The sequence below is a fragment of the Balaenoptera borealis genome (assembly GCF_965194805.1).
Source record: "Balaenoptera borealis genome assembly, chromosome: 7".
NCBI lineage: Eukaryota > Metazoa > Chordata > Mammalia > Artiodactyla > Balaenopteridae > Balaenoptera > Balaenoptera borealis.
Window position 1 is genome coordinate 129,953,692 of NC_138864.1, and position 24,424 is coordinate 129,978,115.

The 24,424-nt window shown below is 51.7% G+C and overlaps 1 protein-coding gene across 2 annotated transcripts in view; it reads right to left on the reverse strand.

Annotated features, from left to right (window-relative positions):
* Window positions 1-24,424, reverse strand: part of PTPRN2 (protein tyrosine phosphatase receptor type N2) — a 708,877-nt gene that overhangs the window by 617,271 nt on the left and 67,182 nt on the right. For both annotated transcript variants that reach the window (XM_082398840.1, XM_082398839.1), the window contains exon 2: window positions 21,794-21,844. In XM_082398840.1, coding sequence (XP_082254966.1) covers window positions 21,794-21,844 — 51 coding nt within the window. The remainder of the gene's footprint in view (window positions 1-21,793; window positions 21,845-24,424) is intronic.

The window sequence follows — 24,424 nt, forward strand, 5'->3', positions numbered from 1 at the left end:
CTATGATTTTTTTGACTGTGGGCTATCTTTTACAGCTTTTTGTATCAATGCTGTTTTGTAATAGAGAATTTGAAGGTTTTCTGTGTGTTATGCTCCAAAGCTGTTTAATTACCACTGGATTTATCAATGCTTTGGAAGTTAGATAGAAAGGTGGTATTTTTATAAACAATGTCACTGTAATAACTTGCTCTCTACTGTTCATTTCTTCTAAAACAGACTTCTTAAGGCAAAGCCCCCCATGCGTACGCACACATACATGGATGGGCGGGCAGTGGTACCACGCACAGCCCTCCTGGAGATGCAGGTCTCTCTGGACAGCAGCTGAGTCCACGGGAAAGCCTCCCTTCTCCTCACGCTGCCTAAGTGAAGATGGTCAGCGTCGCCAAATGGACTAAACACACTGACGCTTCACATGTGCCAGCACTGGGTCACGGGTGATACAAAACTTCCCTTCCCCGGGGGCGGGGGGAGGAAAACGGATACAAACAACCACCATGAAAGATCAGAGAAGATTCAGAGAAAAGGTGACATTTAAACCAGCTGTAAAAACTTAGTAGTAACTCTTGCCTAGAATTTTTTCTCTCTCTCCACAATGCTACTCATCCTTAAACCTGTGAGCCTGGACCTTCCTCTTCTCCCACCATGAGGTGGGATTAGATGCTCCATCTTTGGGGTGGGAGAGTGTTTTCCCGTTACCATTATTCAGATGTCTGCCTTCCCACATCCCTGCATGCTTGGGGTGGTGTGAAACTCCAGCTCCAGTCAGTTTCTGGCACTGACACTCATAAATCAAAGTCCCTTCACAAAACGGTGAGTGAATGAACTAATGAAGAAACGGATTACCTAAGCAGTAAAGAGGGATTGTGATTTTGATATTAATTTTAGGACCCCAAACTATTACTCTTTTAAAGGTTATATTTAGGAAGAGAGTGAATTAGATAGGAAAATATGTATTGTATATATTCAAGAGAGAATTATAGTAACAATATGTTTATAAATGCATAAAACGTGTCCAAATGCAGGAAAAACACAGGAAAAAAGAGATCAAAACTAAGTTGTCTCAGGTGACAGGACCACAGGCTCGTCTTCTTCCCAATTTTTCTTTAATGAAGAATACTGCTTTTAGAATGGAAAATAAATAAAACCTCCATAAAACTCTGCGCTTTGGGCCTTACCAGTCAGCACCTTTTGCTTAAAATAAGCAATGCCTACAGGCCACTGTGCCAACACCGAAGCCCTCAGGGACTCACTGTGACTCCCGCTCGGCAGGCACGTGGTCCCAGGGAGCAAGGCCTCACCCTGAAGGGCAGACTGACCGCCTCTACCCGCGACTGGAGAGGGACCCTGTCCTGGGATAAAGGAAATGAAGGAGAAAACCAAAGTACATTTTTTAAAACTTTGATCTTAAGGGAATCAGTTAAAATTGAGAACAGGATTGCGTAGAAAAAAATACCACTCTTGAATGACTTTTAATAATTATTAGTCTGTATTATGCTTTTTTTAACCTACTTCTGCCCAGAGGAATATCTGTGGAAATTTTTAATCGAGTTTGATTGGATCCCATCTCTACGCAAGTATCCAGCCTTTTTCCACGCCATCCTCACTGTCAATGACAATGTTTAGAAGACTGACTTAAATTTTATGAGGTGCTATAAAGCACTTACACTTAAACGTGAGGTAACGCTGCGCTATGACTCGGGGGTTCTCCGCGCCCTGGATAGCCAGGATCTGAGGGCACCGCTGTGTGCATGTGAGAACGGACGGCTCCGTTTCGTTTTCTGGGACGCTCAGGCAGGGCATGCGGGGACCGTCTCGTGCCCGCTCGGCCAGGCGTGGCCGGGGGGGAGGGTCACCCTGTCCGCACGCAGGGCTCCCCACGAGCGGTGCCCCAGCAGCTGGCTTTGCCCACGGGCTGCATGCAGGGTGGCACTCGCTCCCGCTCCCCGGGGCAGCAGCTCTGAGACCTGCGAGAGGGACCGGCGGTGGGGCCGGAGGACACCGGGCCGTCCAGGGCTCGGGCACGCCCAGCGGCTGGCCCAGCGGGCGTGAGGCCCCCCGCCCCGCTGGGATCCCGAGAATCGGCGAGAGAGCGGTCGGGCCCGAAACGCTCCCCACCGCGCGCTGCGTGAACCGGCCCGAGGAAGGAGCGAGGAGCCCCGCCTGCCCGCCCGGCCAGGCGCCCTTTCGGGGAGCCCAGAGCCGCGGCCTCGGTGGGGCAGCGCCGCTCGGAGACCCCCGCGCGTCCGCCGCTCCACAGGGGCTCGGCCTGATCCCACGAAGCCCGTGCGCGGCCCTCGAGGAGTCGGGGAGGAGTTACAAGAGGAATCTCCCACCTCCGGGGCGGGGGGCGATTTCGGCTCCATCCCCCACCTCGCGGGACGCCTGCGGCCTGTCCGCCCCGCCCCGCTGCTGGGACGCACGGCAGGGCAGCTCGGACAGCTCCCGCCGCCACCTTGAAACTGCTCGTGCAACGTCCGACCGGCGTCCTCCCGATTGTTTTAATACAGTTAGGCTTCAGGTCCAGGACAGTTCGCTGCTGCTTCCTCGAGGCCAGTTCTCGGAACTGTGGCAGCTTGTGTCACGGCTACGTCTGGTCGTCAAGTAGTCAACCTAGTGGGGGCGCTTCAGGATCTACAAAGCAGCTCAGAATATGATCTGCGGCCCTGAGGAGGAACTGAAGGGCCTTGACTTCAACGGCTAAACTATTATTATTTTGCTTGTTTCACTGTTTTCCTTTGCTTCTGCATTTTCTGACTTCTCTGATTAAATTTATTCTTTAAAGTTTTCCTACAGACAAAAGGCAGGCAGAGGACATGCGGGGTCTGTCCTGGGAAGGCCCCATAGGGTCCTGCTCTGTTACAGTAGGAACAAGAGAAGGACCAGGGGACCACGGTGACCGAGGGTGGAAGTGCACAACGTGGATACACAGAGGCAACCGCCGGACCTCAGACTGGACGGCCAGGCGATGCTCCTGTGGGAAATGCTCCCCGGACAGGCAGCCTGGGGAGGGGGGCGGGGTGTTCTGCTTTTATTGGAACCTCGTGTTAATTGACTGTTCGAAACTACGTATATACATTGCTTTGATAAAGTTAACTGAGGGAAAGTTAAAAGCACCATGTCCCATAAACACAAAGTAAACACTGACCTCTACTTCAGCCAGCCCTGCAGTGGGCCCTGTTGTAGATGCCCAGAAACATCAATTAGCCAGAGACAGTCAAGACCCTGCCCATGCAGCTCCCATTCCAGGGGCAGACAGACCACAAGCCATGCCCATAACCAGCACCCAGACTGGTGAGAGATGCCACACACCAGACACTGCCCTAAGTACATGGCCTCCATAGACGCCTGCTAAGACCCACTCGCACGCCAGGTACCTGCTGGCCTCGGGCACACGGTCTCTGACCCCCTAAGTCTACAGCATAGAGCTCCCAGGGTCACATGTGCTCAGCTGCTCACCTGGGGACCTACTTTCAGACCTTGAACCCAGACCCCCTGCCCTCTCGCCCGGTGGTCTTTCTGTTGCATGATGCATCTGCATCTGTGCGGCAACAAAAAGGACGCACGTAAAGCAAACACAGAATTCACCCCCTCACCTTACATGGCATATGTGTAAGTCACTGGCCTCCAAAACTTAGGTAATTCTACTGCCAAAGACCTGGCAGCCCCCTCCCAGATCTGGCCTTGTTGGGTTGGGCTGTACTGCGTTGTTGCCAACTGTCTACACCCCTGCTTTCCTTGACACCCTACCCTATTTCTACCTGACCAAACAGCCATACAAGTAGTCAGTCTAGGGTACAACTGGAATTTTGTGGCTCAAGTGAAATAAAGTATATGAAATCTCCCATAAATTGTAAAACACTGTGCAGGTATTAATAATATTTTGTAGCATTTTTACAGTCTTCTGTGTTTTGGCAAATATCCTTAATAACGAAGTACAGAATACTGTCAACTAACTGGACTAGGGTTATTTACCTAAGACAGTTTTGTGCTGCAATCTGCAATTTCTTAAATGGCAGATTAGTCATTTGCATTGATTTGCATGTCCACAGAGAAATATCTTCTATGCTAAGGACGTTCTTTCTAACAAACCATACAAGTAATAATGAGGAGACTGAAAACCCCCTCCATACCTTTGGCTCTGTTGCACAAAGCACAGCTGGCATTTTAGTGTAGATGTCATGGAATTTTTAGGGTTGGAAGGTTTCTTAGAAATCATCTGGCCCAGCGGTTCTCAACTATGACTGTGCATCAGAATCACTTCAGGGAGCTTAAAAAAGAAGAAAAGAAGAAAAAGAAAGAACGCGGATGCCGACCGCCCCCTCCCCAATCCTGATCCGACTCTGCCAGGCGACGCCTGGACATCAGTTGTTTAAAAGCTTCCAGGTGTTTCTAATGGGCAGCCACGGTTTGTAACCCCTGATGTAGCCAAACTCCTCATTTTATAGGTGAGAAAACTGGCTCCTTCCATGGAGAATTCACTTAAATAGAAGGTCAAGGAAATGTCTGCTGGTAGAGCCTAGACTGGCCCTAAGTTTTCTGACTTTCAGTCCAATATGCTCTTGCTTCAGATATCATGACCACACTGTGTCAATGACGGTGCACACGCACACATGCCAGATGAATCAATGGCCTCAGGCTTTCAGATTAAGGAAATGAAAACATTAATCCACAGCGAGCAGACCCAAAATGTGTAAAGTTTGGGTCTAGTTGTTTTGTTTGTGATTCCTTTTAAAGAGTGAAGAAACAAGATGCAAGTTGTTGATGCACCTTTGTTTGTGGCAGAGAAGAGCCCACCACCCCTGCTGAGACAATGGGTGTAAGCATCTCAAGACTCCCCGACCCCCAGCCTGACCGGGCCAGAGGGAGAAACGTGACTCGGTGGTTGAAGTCCACAGAGGCCAGAGCCCATCAGACTAAAGATAGGGCTCTGATGACTTGGGCTCTGGACATGTGAGACTGACAACTGGCCCCCGCTCTGACCCCACGACCCACGGGGGTCTTGATAATGCTCGAGTACATTTCTGTTCACTGAAACAAATAAGAACAACAGAATCCTACCAGGTCAGTAGCCATATAGAATTTGTTCAGGCCACTTGGCAAGTGAGAGAGAAACTCTAGCCAAAGGAAAACATAAGGAACGGGGATTTTTCCTACCATCATAACAAGGTCTGACATGTTGGGAAATAATAAAGTAGAGATGGGAGAATTCCATTTGGACATAGGTTATAATCAAATAAGGTCATAGTGTTTCATTTCAACAACTGGGAACATAAAATTTATTCCATTTTGCTGAAGAACTAAGACTGACCAATAGGCAATCCTATTATGTGTTTTCCCAACTGTGTGTTTTCCTAGTGGCATGTGGGATAATCTGCCTTTTATTTCTTTATTTTTATTTCTTACATTTCTGCATCTTACCAGAATCTCAAGTAACCAGACTCAGGGGAACTTCCCAGGTAGGCACCCCAAGACAAGCCCTACCTCCTCCTCCTCCACCCCCAAAGGCCCACACAGGGTGTTCACAGCAGCCTTCCTACGACAGCCAAACACCGGAAACAACCCAAACACGGCCCACTCATCGACAGAACAGGACTCAGCAACAGAGGAACAAACGTCTGAGGCGGGAGGTGTGGGCCAGAGAGGGCCGAGGCGAAGGGCGGTGCGGACGGCCCAGGGGGAGAGCAAGCTCAGGACCCCACGTTACTTGGGGTGTAGCGTACAGAGAGGGAGACACACACCCTGGGTGCGCATCTCGGTGGATTTTCATGCATCACGTAGAATTCAAGGAAGGGGTGAGCTGCATGTTGGTGGTGGGCACAGAAGGCACGGGGGTGGGGAGGGCCTGCTCCAGCCTCAGGTGAGCCCACCAGGCAGCCAGGAACTTCCTGAGGACAGGGCAACACTGCAGGGAGGGGCCAGGACCTGCATGGTGACCCGCCCCCCGCCCCAACCCTGTCGGACTGGCCCCTCAAGGACTTAAAACCCTGGTCATCCTGGTTAGGCCAGTCACGTCTGGACCACAGCCCGGGTAATCACTATTCTAACGCATCCATTAATCTTGTGCCACTTCCAATCTCTTCACCACGTTACGCTGTTCAAAAAACTGGACTCCTGACCTTGAGCTGGCCTGACTTCTACAGACCCAGAGCAGTGGGAGGTCTGGGGAGCCTGAGGTCTGTCCAGACCAATCCCACCACTGAGAGCCCTTCAGGCTATCACGCTTTTCCCCCTCTTTCTCTCCAAGCACTCTCAGAGGATCAGTTCTATTCTAAGCAAAAATCACAGCTGTTATTTTTTTTCCAAAATGGAGGAAGAAAACAGGAAAGCGAACGGTCCTCCTGTCAAACCTCACAGCAGGACGCTGAGGAAGAGCACTCCCCCAGGGCGGAAGATGACTGAGCCGGTGAACCTTCTCCGTGGAGACGAAAGAAGAACCTCCCTGGCCACAGGGCCAGCCTCCCTCTCCCTCTCCCGCCCCCGCCCTCCTGATAAAGCCCACAGGCCGCCGGCCACAGCCTGATTTCCACAGCGTCTCACCCACACGCAGCACCACCAGTTTCCGGTCTCTGGGATTTCTTCCAGTTCTGAGAACAAGTTTAAAACCCCATTAACAAAATTGATTTCGAGCCACATGAATCAAGGGGAGGCCCCGCCACAGATCGTTTTCTCTTATTCATGAAAGTGAAAGCAACCAAGAGCCTCCCAGTTGATGGGTACCCTGGCCCGCGGTTTCTCCAGGGTTTGGGTGTGCGTGAGACTCCTGGCTCATTCTATCACTGGAATCTGTTTTCAGAGCAAAAAGACACCACCAGTCACCAGCCTGCCCAGCTGGTGCCACCAGCCCCCGCCCCGGCTCCTGCAAAGGTGCTCGCAACGCGGTCATTCTCACTTCAACACCCATCTCACCATGAACGACCATTTCCTCACTTCTGCCAACATCATGAAGGGTGCACAAGTAGCAAATCGAGAACTTGCCCCTTGAAGGCCCAGGATGGTGATCCCCCGTGCTTCTGTGCAGCTGTGGGAAGCAAATGATGAGTTCAGTTGGAGGCACAGCGGGTCACCCATGGTTCTAGATTCTGCCGCGTTCACCCAATTTAACATCTAAGAGACCAAGTTTACCACCTGTTAAATGAGAACGAAATTATCTCAGGAGAAAAGAATCGCTCAGGAATGTTGCAGAAATCCAAGAATATAACGTGTGAAAACACTCAGAAAAGTACATAACCCAATGCAAACACACTGTTATCGTGTGACCCTGTTTCAGTTACAGAAGAGACATGCGGGGCGTTAACCCACTCGGACTCCCTCACAAGCTCTGAGCCCGGGGAACAGACCAGGGCATGTTTCAAAACAACCCCACGCCAAGCTTGGCCTCGTGAAAATCACCCGAGTTGGAGGGAAGCGGAGACCCCTGCCGTCACCCAGCCGTCAACTGACACTCAACAGACCCGCCCCTTCGGAACTTGTGTGCCCAAGGGTACCAGGACGGGCAGACGGCACCTCTGAAACAGAGGCTCACCCTGGGATGGCCCTGGCTCCTGACAGCTGACCGTCGTGTGTCTGCCCAACGCCCCTGTGGTGGAGCCGGCTGGCTGGAAATCAGCCCAGGGGCAACATTTAGGCCGTGGAAACTGACGGCAAATCAACACACCCCTGGCCAGAGCTGGTTGCTGAACATTTACCAACATACCACTGGCTGAACCACTGAAATCCCAACATGGTTACCTATAGATCAAAAAAGAAAAACAAAAGTTTTTTTAAAATATATCATCTCTAGAACTCAAGTTTAGTATAAAATTTTGCTTTAAAAATAGCCTTGTGGGGGGCTTCCCTGGTGGTGCGGTGGTTGAGAATCTGCCTGCCAATGCAGGGGACATGGGTTCGAGCCCTGGTCTGGGAGGATCCCACATGCCGTGGAGCAACTGGGCCCGTGAGCCACAACTACTGAGCCTGCGCGTCTGGAGCCTGTGCTCTGCAACAAGAGAGGCCGCGATAGTGAGAGGCCCGCGCACCGCGATGAAGAGTGGCCCCCACTTGCCGCAGCTAGAGAAAGCCCTAGCACAGAAACGAAGACCCAACATAGCAATCAATCAATCAATCAATCAATCAATAAAAATCTTTAAAAAAAAAAAAATAGCCTTGTGCTTTTCACAGTGGCGTGACCACTGGCACACGCCCCTCATCTCGTCTCTGGTCGTGGCTGAAAATATCAACAGCTCGTGACCCCCAACGCCGTCTCCCAATCTCTTCCAACGCCTCCAGCAAAATGAACCAAAACTGAATGAAGATGTAGCATATTTCTCTCAAGACTGCAGCAATTCTAGACTCAGAGTCCTACTAACAGAGAAGGAGCAGCCATGAAACACGTTAAAACTTTAAAACCCTTCCTGCCACAAACCCATGTCCATCCTCTGAAGAAACTGTGTCCGTAAGGAGCTGTTTCAGGGTGTGGGCGTCCCCAGGGCCGGTAGGCATGAGCCCACTCCTGGGACAGCTCCGTGGAGGTGGGCCGATCCCGCCCCAGAGCAGAGAGGGCGAATGCAGCCACGTGGTCTGCGTCCAGCAGGGGCTGCTGCAGCTGGGAGAAGACCATACCCTCCAGACTGGACCACACTGCTGCAGCCCTGCCCCCGCTGGCGACACGTTTATAATCACCGTGGCAACTGGATGGGGTGGGGGAGAGGAAAGGGTTCCCAACTCTGAGAAGGGGATGCTTCCTAAAGTGCAAAAATGCATCCCCAGACGCAGGGCTCCAGAGAAGGGCACGGTCGTAGGCTCAGGAAATCTAGGGTGGTTTGAAATGAGCTGATTAAAACTCCAATCTTGGCTTCCAAAGACAACTCAGACCATCCAACTATCTAACAGTTGACAATGATAAACTGAAAAAAAAAATGTTGTTTTAAATATTAATGCAGAAAAAAACAGGTTGCCATAAATATCTTAAAAACCAAATGTTTTAGGCACTTGAAAGGAAAAGAAAAAAACTGCAGAGCAAATACCAGTCCAATATAAACCTCAAATAGTGACACTTCTTGGCTCTGATATAATCTACTTGGCTTAATTTTTTCCACCCAGGCCCCAGATGCTCCTGTACAATAGCTCTCCTCTTTACATTGGTGACATTCTTAGGCACACACAAGATCTAGTACTTGTAAGACCCAAACCCAAACTGCAGCATAAACAAATTAGCAGAGACTCAGGCCAGAAAGGAAGCCCTGGTGAGCGCGGGCGCCGGGGTGTGGATGTAGTTTCTCATCCCCTCAGCCCCCGCCCACCTGCAGGGCCAGGCAGCGCTGCCCACTGGCAGCGGGCCGTTCATCACAGCAAACCCTGATCCCAGGGGAACAGGCACAGGGCCTCTGACTCCACACACGAAATCTGCTCATTCATCAAGAAGCTATTACACGCCGAGATCACCAGCGGATCCATGGACCCTGGACCCTGTAGGAGACACTGTCCACAACTGGCCCTTCGAGTTAACTTTCCCCCAGAGAAAGCTCTAAACAGCTCTGGTTTGGATATAACAGAAAACCTGAAAATAGGCTTCATCTACTAGATAATTCATTATCCTCTACTGTCTTCACAATTAGAGATTTCGAAGGGTTAATTCGAGTCATTGGTAAATCAACCTAGAAACAGGGACAAAAGGAAAAAATAATATTTCAAGAGCACCTTCACCCATGAGCACATCCCAAGCTGGGGCACCGTCCTCCAAGTCGGTGGTCCACCTGTGAAATGGAGACACCGCCTCACACTCCTGTTCATTCCTCCGTGGGGGGGGGGGGTCCACCAGGTGGAGGTGAAGACCCCCGGCAGGGCGACACCTGAGGACGGGTGGGCAAGGCGGCAGCGGGGCTCTGGCGGAAGGACGGGCTGCTTGGCTGGAGGACGAGTCCTGCCGGAGGACATCCTGGAGAGGCCTGGTGAGGCGAAGGCCCCCAGGGGGACAGTTTAACTGTTCCCTGGGGACGCGCGATGACCGGGCAACTGGGAACTGCAGCAGGTCACCTCTGTGCCCTGGGAGCAGGGGACGGGGCACAGGGCCTTGGACCGTCACCCTGAAATTCCAGGGAGTGGGGTGCACTCAGCAGAGCCTAACCAAGTCTGGCAGTGGGCGCCCGGGGACAGGCGAAGCGAGGCTCGTCGGGCAGGCTGCTGGGGAAGAGGTGCGGGCGTGAGCACGCTCAGGACCATGCTGTGCAGGGGTGAACCCCCAGGACTTTGCTTCCTTAACGCCCTGACTCGAGGGAAGACCTGAGACTACACTGTCACTCACGGGCACGTGCATCCTCTCGCTGTTTATTCAGAATTAAACACCCCCGTCGTTTCCCAGTATTGATTACTGTAGTTACAAAGCCACAGCAGATACGACACATTAGGGTCGCATCGACGGTGCTGACGCGGCGCCCCATGAAGACACGAAGAAGCAGAGTCCTCAGCTTCCGACGTATGAATGTCTTTTCATCCCCCGATAACTGCCAGCCCGGGTGCAGGAAGAAACGGCCCGTACCTCCCTAGAAGTTCAGGGCCCAGAGCCGCTAAGCGGGAGGGGAGTGCGAGCCTGACCGCTGCCTGGTGACCCGCCAGCCGCCCCGGAGCTGAGAGGAAGGAAAGCGGGTCACTTCCAGGCGCAGCTTCCTGCTTCCCGAGCTGCAAGGAAGTGAGAGAAGAGGGAAGCCCGGTTCTGCCCCTCCCGCCTCCCCTGCAGGAGCCCAGCCTGGGGGACAGGCGCAAAGGGCTCCTCGGAGCCCTGGGCGCCTACGGTCGTGCCCGTGCTCTGAGCACGCGTGTGCGTGTGTGTGTGTGTGTGTGTGTGTGTGTGTGTGGCGGGCACTCAAATGGAGCCGAATCAATTTTAACTCATCTCCAGTCATTCACGTGAGGCTCAAAGTTGCATTTCTTTTCCTGTTAACATGCCAAATTAAACTCTGCTTCACACCATTTAACTCAGTAATTAATTCCCATTCCCTCTGAGTTTTGATTAATTGGGATTTGGGAGCGGAACAAGCCTCCCGGCCACACCGAGGGATGCAGTCCCGCACCTCTGGGCTCCGGGGCTGCAGCTGGGGCCGTGGTCCTGCCCACAGAGCAGCCTCGGATGACACAGATGGTTCTATCCCAGCACAGGACAAAGGCGGTGAGACCGCTCAGGCATGCTCTTTGCTAGATCTTTTTCCTGAGGCAACGCCAGGCACGTTCCACGTCACCGCACACGGGAAACAGTCTGGCAGGGCGCACAGCAACTGGTAAAAGCCGTTGCCTCTCAGTGGGCTCAGATGTGGTGGACGAGGGGGTGTGGAGAAAACACTTCACTTTTTATTCCATGTATTTCCAAACTGCTCATTTTTAATGAGAATGTATCCAAGTATTATCAGTATAATCCACTTTGAATCAATACATGATAAGCCAAAAAGAGAAAAGCAGGTAAATACTCCAGGAACTAACATTTTCCTTTTTTGTACAGTAAGACTTTGCTGCCATCTTCTATCATCACAATACTGCAGAAGTGGGCTCAGGATTCACAATGATGCTCTGCTTCTCACGGGAGCCGAGTGCTGACCGCTGCCCACTGTCCTGTGTGCACATGCCACACACGGTGTGAAAACTTAAGAGAAAAGAGAATTGCTTAAGTGGAAGAAACAGAATGAGCTGTGGTGTTATCTTCCGGGGAATTTTTATTGTGTCCTTTATTCTTTTCTTTATTTCCAGATTTTATATGTTATAATTAGGAGAAATAAAACAAAGTCTTTATTTTTAAAAATCCACTTAACAGATGTGAATATAAACAGTGAGAATTTACACGCTGTGACTCAATGCAAAATTAGACTTTGCCGTTGATCTCCTTGATCTCCAACAACTTCCTTCATTCTGCCAACTGCCACAGACGATGCCCGTGTGTCAGGTGACACGCTGGCCCCGGACCTCGGAGCTTGTGGTGAGGGAGGTGCGCACATGCACCTTGCTCAGGGCAGAGGAGGAGGGGGTTCTAAATCAACCAGGAAGACTTCCTGGAAGAGGAGATTTTTGGCGTCATCACTAACATTCAATTAAATGGTGTATGTCCGCTAGAAAATAACAAAAGACACAATTTTATTTCTCATAAGCTTTATTTTAAATAAGCTTCACAGCATGGTATCCTTCTTAAGGACTCTGGGAGTGCTTTACTACCTGACAGTATGTCTCTGCAAAAACTGGTACACTAGAAAGTTTCGGAAACCAGTGCCATTTACATTTTATGGGTAATACATATTTGGTTCCCATTTTCTACCCTCCAAACAGCTATTCAGCTTTAAACCAACACACATAAGTAAGCATGTTGACTCAGGAGAAGGTGCCAAACTCTCCATTAAAGCAAAACTAAAATAGACAAACATCTGTGCCCTCAGTAATGCGCCCTTTCTGTAAGTTTCAAGGGCTCTGGACAGACTTTTACAGGCACACAGCCCCTCGTTCCACAGCTCTGGTTCTCAAAGGCACCGACCCGGATGTGGGCGTCCCCTCATTTCTTCCCCGTCACCAGGGACGCCCGTGGACAGTCAAAACGGCCCTACGCTCTCCACCCAGAACCCTCGAGGCTGTACGAGAAGGAGGGCAGGTTAGCCCCACCTGGCGCTGCCCCTCCGATCACAGGCAGGCAGCAGCCTGGTCCACGCAGCAGGTGCAGATGCAGCTGCATTCAGATGCTGCTTGCAGAGGACTCGCCTTGGGGTCACGTGTCACATGAAAACCCTCCAGCGGGACAAAGTGAGCTTGGATGGGGAGCCCTACTTTCTCTCCTAAGAGCTCAACAGATGCGTAAAATGGAATCCAACGCTGGAGCAGGGGGTACAGGAGGCCTGTTGAGGGCAGAGACGGACCCTGCAGCCGAGGGTGGGGGAGAGGAGAGCCCCCCCGTCTCCCCCACCAACCGCTGCGTCCAGCCGCACTTGGCCAGCTTCTCCAAGCCCCTCCTCCTCTGCTTCCCCATCCGCAGCCGGCAGGACTCATGCTCGCACCCGGGTTAGGGTCTGGTCCCGGGAGGCAGGCAGGCCCCCAAGCGGGTTCCAGAAATGCCTTTTCTGGGACGAGCGCAAGTCCTGTGGGTCACCCCAGCCAGCAGAGAGTCCGAGTGAGGCCCTGACTCGGCACAACAACTTAGCCCGTGCGCCGTGCCCGTCCGTGGCCAGGATGGAGGTCACACCTGGGGGCAGAAAGCGAGGAGGCCAGGCCAACAGGGGCCAAGGCAGGTGGGCACTGCTGGGCAGGAACCCATGAGAGGCAAGGAGGAGGGTGGGTGGGCAAGGGCGCTCTGTGCGCTCACCCCACGACCGGTACCATCTGACCAGCGCCCCCGCTGGTCCAGGGCACGTCCTTGAAGAGGAAGTGCTGTGCTCCCAGCAACTGCATGGGTCAGGAAAGGACCCCTCACTCAGTGGACTGCCACCGTTCATCTCCAACAGGCCTCCGTGTCTGGATGCAAACTGTCCAGAAATCAGTAAGTACTTTCTGCATGCCCATGATAGCAGAGCCCTAGCAGAGGAAAGGTAGTACTTCAAGACTCCTCGAAAAACTTCAACCCAGAAGGGAAGTTAAAACACAAACCCTTGAAGAAAACTCCAGGCACTGAGATCCGTGGCAGGACAAGGTCGGTGTTTTGGTGAAGAGCCGGAGGGAAAGCTCAGCGGGTGCAGGAACGCAGGAGGAAGGTGGGGGGGGGGGGGCGTCTGGACGAGGGAAGAGGGCTGGGAAAGGAAGGAGCCCGAGGACAACGTGCAAGGCAACCTGGTGGAGGGAGGTCACCTTAAAGGCAACCCGGCGGTGGCAGCCACGTGGGGAGTGACCTCAAAGGCTCGCACTGGCCGCAGGGGTCTGGACGCGACTCTGTGGGAAGACAGGCACTGAGGACCACAGCCGAAGTGGGTGGGACGCATGGAGGGGGAGGGGACGGGGGGCAGGTCCACCAGTCAGGAGGGAAATGCAGCCAAGCAGCAGCGCGGGTCCTTGTGAGCATGAAAACCAGAGAATCAGAAGATACTGCAGAGGGAGAGCTGGCAGGACCGGGGGTCGCTGTGCATGAGGGGTCCCTCAGATCTAGGGCGACAGACGAAAAGGACAGCTTTAAAGAGCAAACTGAAATAACTTTGGCCATTAGAGAACAAATGTAAGTGTTCCAAAAGTGACTCTTGAGAGAAAGAGATTACGTCATCCTGGAACAGATTACAGAAAAGAGAGTTTAGGTGCAATCCCACAGGTATACTAAATATTAGGAAAGCAGGTTTCCAAATTTTTTTAAAGTAGATTTGATTCCATGGCCAATAACTCGAAATGGGAAATAGTCAAAAAACAAATGCTATGTCCTAAAAATAAATTCTGAAGGTCTAATTATCAACTACTCCATATATAAAGAAAAAAGGAAATCAAATTTGCAAAGATTTTTAAAAGATCGTGCTTCGGCTGAGAAGTGAGATGTTTGCTTTCACGCCTGCCATGGGAGCACAAATCAAGACCGCGTGATGGAAACCGGTTTGCCAGCACACGCCACGAGCCTCCAAAGCCCCACAGACCACGACCCAGTACTCTGGGTGTGAGAATATATTCTAGGAAACCGATGCAAAATACTACTGAAAACCTTAGGCACAAAGCTCTTCTTTGCTATGATACTTATATTAATTTAAACAACAGTGGATGCATCCTAAATATTAAAAACCATGGAAATGCTTTTTAAAGTTATGTTACACCCACATGATTTGAATATTAGGCAGATATAAAAGAGAAGGTCTGCAAACAGTTATTCGTAGCATCAGAAAATGCAGGTTTAGACTATTAACTGCTCAGGATACAAAACTATAGGTTTAATGCTGGTGACTATGCAAAAATCTGCACAGGAAAAAAGGCTGGAGAAATTCCATTAAACTATTAACACAGAGGTTTTCCCTGGGCAGTGACTTCTACTTTCCTCAGATTTTCTGCTTTTCAAACTTTTTAATATGAGCCCGTCTCTATTAAAAGAAGAGAAGTGGGAGGAAATGACTAAATAAATCAGGAAGGGGAAGAGGGCCCGGATCCAGAAGAGGCACCAGAGCGTGGGATGAGTTCCCAGGAGAGGCGTGGGAACGCGCGCACACCCAGAGGGGCAAGTTCACGTTTCTGCTCGGGGAAGGTGGGGAAACCTCAAGGGCAGGAAACCACTCCACCTGTGCACTCCCTGGTCAGCTGGCCAAGGCTGAGTCGCGCTGCGATGACAACATTCCCATAGCTCAGTGACCCGGGCCAGCTCGGGGTGTGCGTGCAGTCTGTGTCTCTGCTGCAGGGACTGAGACCTCCCTCTGGGCCCGGGTGGTCGTGGCAAAAGCAGCCGCTCATTGCGAAGTGGGCGCGACACCACTCAGGGTTCACTCCCCAGGAGGGAGCTCCTCCACGCACAAAGCTCTCCTGCGGCCGGGACACGCCATCCTCCCCAAGCCCCTTCTCCACGGAAAGGGTAGGACGTCATCAAGAACTGAGGACACAGTGAAGTGAGGGTATAAGCCTGAATGGCCGAGGACACAGCAGGAGAACCGTGCCTCCTTAAAGGAATCGCTTCTCTGATGCAGACAAATGGACTCCCAGGATACTTGAAAACTCCCCCAGGTTACAAATGGCGGCCCCTCCATCTGGGCAAACTACAGACAGATGGGCACAACTTCTCTCCCAGGATTCAGGAATTTTTCAAGGAAAATCCTGCTCAGTGGGCCCAGAGCAACGTGGATCACAGAAAGCACTAGGGCTGCCCCCAAACTGACGACTTCAGAATATTCAAATCCTAACTTTCTTCCTGATCCTTCGGAGCCATGCAATTGGTCTCATTTGTAGTCTCCGCCACAGCAAGCTCAGCGAGGGCTCCTGCGGGAACGTGGACAAGAGGAGGGGCGACGGGCCACTGGTCCTCACTGCCCAGCACAGGGACGTCCTCAGAGACACCCCCAGGGCCCTGAGCAGAGGCCGACACGCGAACACTGCAGCTTAACTCCCAAGGGCACACTTCAGGAACTGGAACAGCCCAAGAGAAGCACGAGAACGGCCCACTGGTGAAGATCAAAACCCAAGACTTGGCCTCTACATCTTGCTGATAAAACAATCCTTAAAAGGCCACGTCCTCAACATCTTTATCCAAGATTTATAGCGCCATGAACTTGAGACTTATCCAGACAAAACTATCATCGGACTCTACCTCCTTGGAGTCTAGATGCCCAATCAGGATATTACTGGCAAGTGAAGAACCAGTAATCCGATCATTCCTCGGTGCTGCTTTTATTACCTAAACAGCAGTAGCCACTACAGGAGGATCATCTTCCTGAAACATGGTGAAAAGGGTTCTCACAAAGTGGATTTTGTACAGCCATTCCATGGAAATCCCATTAAGCTGCCGAAATCGGCCATAAGAGAGCCAGAATGCTGAGCCCGCCCTCGGGCAGCCCCTCCGCACAGAGCCAGCAGCGGCCAAGGGCCGAGTCTCCTCAGCCAGCGGCCTCAGAATGTCCAGATCACACGGGCCTTTTCAGGCTCTCCGGGTGGCCCATGATTCATACCGTGTTGATTTTATTGCTGTTACCTAATCTCTTTTTCAAACTGACTGTACTTTTTCATGGTCTCCAAGTTGTCAAATTAAAGCATCTTATTATTCTATTTTTTCCAGTGCAATAAAACAGAATAGCTCCGTTTATCAAATTTGCCATGGCATGCTGGGTACACCAGTAGATCACGACCAGCAGCTGACAGACCCAGCTTGTGGTCGCTAAACACTAAAATGAAAAAAAAAGAAAAATGTTCTGAGAGCTTCCAACAAAAATACTGATTTGGTCTGCTTCTTTCAGACCTCAAGAAAGCTTTAGAAGGAAAAGAAGAAAAAAGGGAGGGAGGAGGGAGGATGGTTCCTTCACACGCTCGGGGCCCAGGGGCCCGTGGGGCTGAGGACCGGCAGCCGCATTTCTGAGACCCCAGAAGGGCCACAACTCAAGAGAGAGGCAGTGGGCGGCCGGGGACCTGACCCCAGGCCTCTTCCGGGTTCGGAGGCCCGCCAGCCCAGCCGGGCCCAGTGAGGCGCTTGCTGTGGCGACGGATGCTGTTTAGGGGAGCCAGGCGGCCGTCCTAGAGGTCCCCTCCCCAGCCCCAGCGTTTGCTCCTCCACGCCGGCCCCACTAGTGTTCATCGTTGGACTTCAGGGGCTGTTCTGTGCCCAGGTTCTCGTCCAGTTGCCCACCCAGTGTTAACCCCACCTGAAGACCATCAGGTACCATCTGTCCTCCTGCCCACCCACCTCAGACACCCAAGACATTTCCACCAAGAAGCTTCCATCTGAGGCCAGAATGGGGTCTTTTTTTTTTTTTTTATAAATTTATTTATTTATTTTTGGCTGCGTTGGGTCTTTGTTGCTGTGCAGGCTTTCTCTAGTTGTGGTGAGCGGAGGCTACTCTTCATTGCGGTGCACGGGCTTCTCACTGCAGTGGCTTCTCTTGTTGTGGAGCATGGGCTCTAGGCATGTGGGCTTCAGTAGTAGCGGCACACGGGCTCAGTAGTTGTGGCTTGTGGGCTCAGTAGTTGTGGCTCGTGGGCTCTAGAGCACAGGCTCAGTAGTTGTGGTGCACGGGCTTGCTCCACAGCATGTGGGATCTTCCTGGACTAGGGCGCGAACCTGTGTCCCCTGCATTGGCAGGCGGATTCTTAACCAGTGCGCCACCAGGGAAGCCCCAGAATGGGGTCTTAATGCCTCCCCCGGGGCTGCCCTCTGCATGGGAGCTGGGGGCTTGGCTAGAGTCCTGGCCTGCACAGGTCAGCACCCAAGGCAGCGGGCCTTAACCAGACCTGCCTTTCTTTTCTTTTTTCACAAACTTATTTATTTATTTATTTATTTTTGTCTGCGTTGGGTCTTTGTTGCTGCACGTGGGCTTTCTCTAGTTTCAGTGAGCGAGGTCTAACTCTTCGTTGCAGTGCGCAGGCTTCTCACTGCAGTGGCTTCTCTTGTTGCGGAGCATGGGCTCTAGAGCGCAGGCTCAGTAGTTGCGGCGCACGGGCTTAGTTGCTCCACGGCATGTGGGATCTTCCTGGACCAGGGCTCGAACCCGTGTCCCCTGCATTGGCAGGCGGATTCTCAACCACTGTGCCACCAGGGAAGTCCAAGATCTGCCTTTCTAAATCAGACTCTGAAATGTCTTTATAAGATTAGTTTTATTACAAAAGTAACACATGATTGCTTTAATAAATAAAGCAATGCAAAGGTACTTAAACGTAAGTTAATGATCCCCCCATACACACCCACTCCAAACTGTCTCTAGTTCCCCAAAAAGATACCAGTGGTCCTTTTCACACCCTTCTTCCTGGTCATACACGGAGGGGGAAATGCAGATACACAGATGGGCTTTCCCAGAAAATTACATCATGTTATAACCACTGCTCTGCAACTTACTTTTCCTACTTACTATATAATGGACATTTTCCTGGTCAGAAAATAGACATTTTACTCATTTTTAAGTATCTTTGTAATATTCCATACCATAGATCCACCATAATTTAGGAAACCATTACCATAAAACATTCCCACATCACTGGATTTACAGCTGTCATGGGTTTTTGCCACTATAAATACTGGTGGATGTCTTTGCTTTTATATGTGTGAATCTCAAAAATAAATCAAATTATCAGTGTATTTTTCATTTGGTAAATATTGCCAGATTACATTCTGAAAGAATGTCACCAAACATACTGACCAGCAAAGTACATCAGCGCCCATTTCCCTGTGTTCTCACCAGCACTGGATGTTATTCATCTTTTAATTTTTGGCAATCTGATGGGTGTGGTTTATAATTATGTTTTTTACTAATTACTATTAGTAAATAGTAACCTAATTACTATTGAAGGTTAACATATTTTCACGTAGTATGTGGGCCTTTTTCATTTTCTCTTCTGTAAATTACTATTCACATCTTCACCCGCCTTCCTATGGAATTCTTTGCCTTTTTCTTATAATGTGTAAGAGTTCTTTGTAGTTAAGAATCCAAACCCTTGGTCTGCCATGTTGCTAATGGTTTTCCCAATCTGTTTATCTTTTTTATAATTGTGGCAAAATGTACATAATATGTGCCATCTTAACCATTTTTAAGTGTACAGCTCATTGGCACTAAGTACATCCACACTGCTATGCACCATCACCACCATCCATCTTCAGAACTTTCTCATCTTCCCAAACTGAAGCTCTGTCCCCACTGAACAGGACTCCCCGTCCCCCCTCCCAGCCCCTGGTGCCCCCCACCCATTCTACCTTCTGTCTCTATGAATCTACTCCTCTTGGGACCTCAAATGAGTGGAAGTATCTGTCCTTAGTGACTGGTTTATTTCACTCAGCATCATGCTCTCCAGGGTCACCCATGTTGTAACATGTGTCAGAACTTCCCTGCTTTTGCAGGCTGGGTAACGTTCCAGTGTGTGCATGAGCTACATTTTGTTAATCCAGTCACATCAGTGGACAGTTGGGTTGCTTCCTGGCCACGGTGAGTAACATTGCTGTAAACTTGGAGGTACAAATATCTGAGTCCCTGTTTTCCTTTCTTTTGAGTATATACCCAGAAGTGGAATTGCTGGATCATACTGTAACTTTATTTTTAATTTTTTGAGGAACCACCATACTATTTTCCACAGCAGCTACACCATTTTACATTCCCACCCACAGGGTACAAGGGACCCGATTTCTCCACATGCTTGACAACACCTGTGATTTTCTGGGTTTTGGTTCTTTACAGTAGCCATCACAGTAGGTGTGAGGTGGCGACTCTGTTTCTTTTGGCTTTTCTTTACAAAGTATCTTATTCCACGCAAGCATTTTAATTGTGCTTAACAAGGCCTGTTGGGCTTTTTGAAAATATATATAAGGTTAGTAGGAGCATATATTTCTACCTGTATTCCAAGAAAAGGGAGGGGAGAAGAGAGGGAGAGACGGCCAGAGGGGGAGGGGGAGAGAGAGAGAGAGAGAGGGAGAGAGGAACCGAGTCTGACCGCAGAACATTCTGGACTCCACACACCGGCCCCCTGTCGTGTCCTGGCTGCCGGGCCACACCTCTCTGGCCCACACCCACCTGCTGCCAGGCTGAATCATGCAGTCACTCGTGGGAACCACAGATCCAGGCCAGCACCTCTTTTTGTTGCTGCCTATCACCCCACTCTGCCACTTCACAGCCGGCTCTTGACTGTACTAGAGAACATATCAAATACTGTCTGTCTCCATAAATCAAGGCCTGTGTGTTTATACTTACATTTAAATTGTTTTCCTTTTCCAAAGAACTCAAAGCTATTATGTTATATAATGTTAATGTAATTCCATGCCAGGGAGGCCAGTCGGGGTTAGGGAAGGAAAGCCTCCGAGAACAGCTGTGACTTCCAGGCCTGCTTTTTGTCAAGGACAAAGGGGAGGGAACAGAGCTACAGCTTTTATCCCGCTGGTGCCACCCTAGTCTCCAATTAAATTAAACAGGCACACCTGTTTCCTTTATAATCCAACTTCACCAAGTCAGGGCAGATGACATATTTTTTTAATAAAATTATTTTTAAAGCTGCCTCCAAATAAAAGCTTCAGGAGGTACCGTCGCAAGAAGCCACAGCGGGACCCAGAGAGAGGGCCAGCCACGTGAGGTTGCACCCCGAGGCGCTCAGGCCGGACAGCCCTGCAGCGTCGCAAACCGGGACACCTCTGGTCACAGAGGCCACACCCCAGCCCAGGCCACCGCTTGTCATGATGTGAACAGAACCCCCCCAAGCAAAGACACGAAACCGAACCATCCAGCCGGTCAGCAGTTCGTCCCCAGGGCACGCGAGCTGCCGGGACACAGACACAAAGTTGTTCCCAGCCCTGAAATCCGCGCTCTCCGACCCAGGACTTTCTCACCCCGGAATGCCTGGTGCACCTGGTGTTTGACCTTCAGCCCCTCAACAGTGTCCCCCGTGGGCCTGGCAAAGACCAGTGAGCTCAGCGAAGGTCAGGCAGAGGCCCCTTCACCCCGAGGGCCTCACTGCACTGGACAGAAGGGTCCCAGGGCCGCACGGCCTCCCAAGTTGGGTCCACCCACAAGCCCCGCGTTGCACAGAGAGCCAGGTGGAGCCAGAGCGCCTGTGTCAGGCAGTGAGCGCTGCCGGCAGGATCCAGGCAGGGACAAAATCCACCCCAAACACACCCATAATCTAACGCCAGGGACGGGCAGTGAGGGAGAAGAGAGCCCGCCGCATGCTGGGCCATGATCAACGTGTGCATCTGCTGCCCATCAAACAAGACACTGGGTCTTCTTCTAAGGGGCAGCCCCTCTGAGCAAAGGTCCAGAGCCCGGGCCTGGGAGGACGCCCTGCTCTGATATTTTAGGTCCCCCGTTGTGGGCTACGAGCCCTACCTGAAAACACAAAGCACCAGACGTCTTCTTCTCCGCCTAATAAGAGAGGAAAAGAGGGGGCCGAAAGGATGCAGCTGCGGAAGAGGAGAGATGGGAAGAACCTGAGAGTCCCCAAATCAACCAGCCCGACTCCGGAATTCTAGGTTCATGGAGCCTTAGCTACTTTCATTGACACTAGTCTGAGCATAACCACCTGTAACTTTTAAATACAAATAAACAGCTTTACTGTTCAAAGCTTCTCATGAATCACCTTAAAATGACACTCTTCGGAAGAATCAAACAAAACCAGCCTCACCCAGAACCTTCGCTCTGCACAGTGAAGCCACTCTTGGAGTCACGGTGGGTTGGTGGGACAGAGGCAAACCCAGACCCTCAGCCGTGTGTCCGGTGGCACCAGCACTTACCGTTCACGCAGGTCTCAGAGGGTGCGCACAGGCCATCCTCGAATAAGCAGCCTGGGGAGGAAACACAAAGGAGAAAGGAGTCAGAGCCTCAAGACGAGCAAGGCAGCCCTCGGGGCCATGGCATCTGCTGACTCCCGCGTCCCAGAGAAACAGTGCAGACCTGCACGGGCTCTGTGGGTCTGGCCTTTCTGAGATGACGTTGCATCATCTGGAAGCCAGAACAAGCCGCCCCTGACTTGAGTCAGTGAGAGGGAATGAATGCAGGCCCGCTTCTCCACCAGGAGGACAACCACAGTCATCCTGTCCCTTCTGGCAACGAGGAGGGGCCGTGCGCCCGAGGGGGCCTTCCTGGTGAGCAGCGGAGGGGGCGCGCGGGCTGGGCCCTTCAGGCAGACCCCTCCGCGGCGAGCTCCCCGTCAGGGCCAGGCCCACAGGGCTCTGTGAGCACCATCATTCGGGCAGCGCCCTGGGTCCCTCTCTCAAGCATCCTGACACCCCCTACGTGCACGCCCGAAGTGGACAGGCAGCCTGCGTTTGTGGCCAAGGAGTGGAGAAAGAGGAGGGAGAAAGGCACGCGCTCCATAAAGAGACCAGAACGTGAAGCGAGTGCGACGCCAGACAAGTTTACCCACAAGCGGGGGGCGGGGGAAGGGCACAGAAGGTGGACCTCCTGCCCTGCGTTCAAGTACATCTGCGATGCAGGGAAAGGACAAGAGAAAATCCATCCCCAGTGGGGTGATGCGGTCAGGTGAGGGTGTGAACAACGCGAACAATACTCAGAGGGGTCCTCAGGGCCCCCATGCTATAATCACACCTGCCCCAGCGGAGGGCTGTGAGCCAACAAAAGCCAGGTGTATTCTGAACACACTGTGCCTTTCAGCAGTGCAGAGAACACGTTACCTTCAAAGTATAATGCCTTCACTCCTGTTCCTCCAACTGACAAACTCCTATTTATCCACTAAGACCCAAGTCAACAGTCCCCCCTGGAAACTCCCTTGACTAGGCTGGCCAATTAGTTCTGTCCAGGCATCCGCTGTAGGACTCTCCACATTGTACTGTGATGTCAACTTAAGGGCATAACTTCTCTGAACATGAGATTCTCAAGGTGAGGAACCACATAAATTCATGTTTTTACCCTTTACCATTGCTTGAATGGCTACCCGTGTGTCTGGCGAACTGCAGGTGCTCAAGAGTAAACAGATGAGTGAAAGAGGGTGACAAAGAGAGAAAGTCATTAATTACAAGGGGTTCACCCCCAGGGTCACTGTGAAGTTTCCAATCAGGGAACTGCTCTAAGGTCCTACAGCTGAAGCACTCATTCCTTTAAACAGGTAAGGACTGAGGAAGGCCCAGAACCCGGATCTGCAGAGGATGCAAAATATGGTCCCAGAACCAAGGAAGAGAGTCTCACAGAGGATGGAACCGCCCAAATTCATGAGAATAAGGAGTCTCACCCTGCCCTTGTGACGACCTTAAGAGCCGGACCTTACAGTCCCCTCGGTCCAGAGGAGAAGCCCTAAGAGGCAGGCCCAGGGTGCAGACCCGCAGCAAGCTGGACACTGCCCTGGGCCTCAGCTCTAAGCAGAGGTTCCATCCTCCTGAAACCTCATAGCCTCATGAGAGACCGCACTTCCTTTTTAGTCTAGTTTCAACGCACACCTTTACCGCCTCCTTTACCGTGAACTGACCCCAGGGTCCAGTTCCCCTCTTCTCGCAGCTGCTGCCTCCTGCCCCACTCCTCCCTCCCTCCAGAGCCAGGCCGAGCGCGGGATAGGAGGAAAACACCCTAAGAGGGAAGCTGCGCGAATGCCCCCCCGAGACAGCCTGGCACAGGGAGACTTAGGGAGACTGAGTCCAGTCTGGCTCCCCCCAAAGCAGTGACCTCGAGGAGGTCCCCTGGCTCCTCTGGTCTCAGCATCCTGAGCACTGCAATCAGGGCCAGGTTAGCCGACCTCTAAGGCTCTGCTCATCCACCCAGAGGGAGACCCGCTCAGCTGGGTGACCAGAAGCAACTGCCAAGGGTCTCGCGAGAAGCCCGGGGCTCGGGCCGCCTCTGCCACGGCCCAGGCCCTCAGGGGTGGCTGCTCTCCATTACTGCCCGGGACGATCGCAGAAGACCTCGGAGGAAGGCAGGACAGAGGGGCAAGGGCGGCCGCACGGCTCGGGCCGGAGACACGCCCACAGTAAGAACTCCATGCTTGTCACGTGGAAGCGGCAGGTGACACTGCTAGAAAAGGCATCAGGAAAAGGCTTTATTCGCTTCCCATCCTGCTCTAGTCACGGCTGACGGTCAGATGCGATCTGAATGGGATGTGCATCACGAGGCACTCGAATCCCAACCTGGGAACAACAGTGTGCCATCGGTGTCCACCTGGCTTGGTCTACCCCAGGGAGCTGGAGAAAATGCGTCAGAGAGACCGCCACCGGCAGCATGTCAAGTTATTTACGGCCAGAGCTGCAAACGCTGTGCACATCTCACCCAGCCAGGCAACATGCTAATCTGACTGCTAATTTACTCGTGTTGTTAATTGCACTAAAATTAAGAAAGACCATATTTCATTTTAAATATCAGCCATAAACCATCAAGAGAGAAAGAAAGAGACGTTTGCCTGACAGCGCTTGGTTTGGACA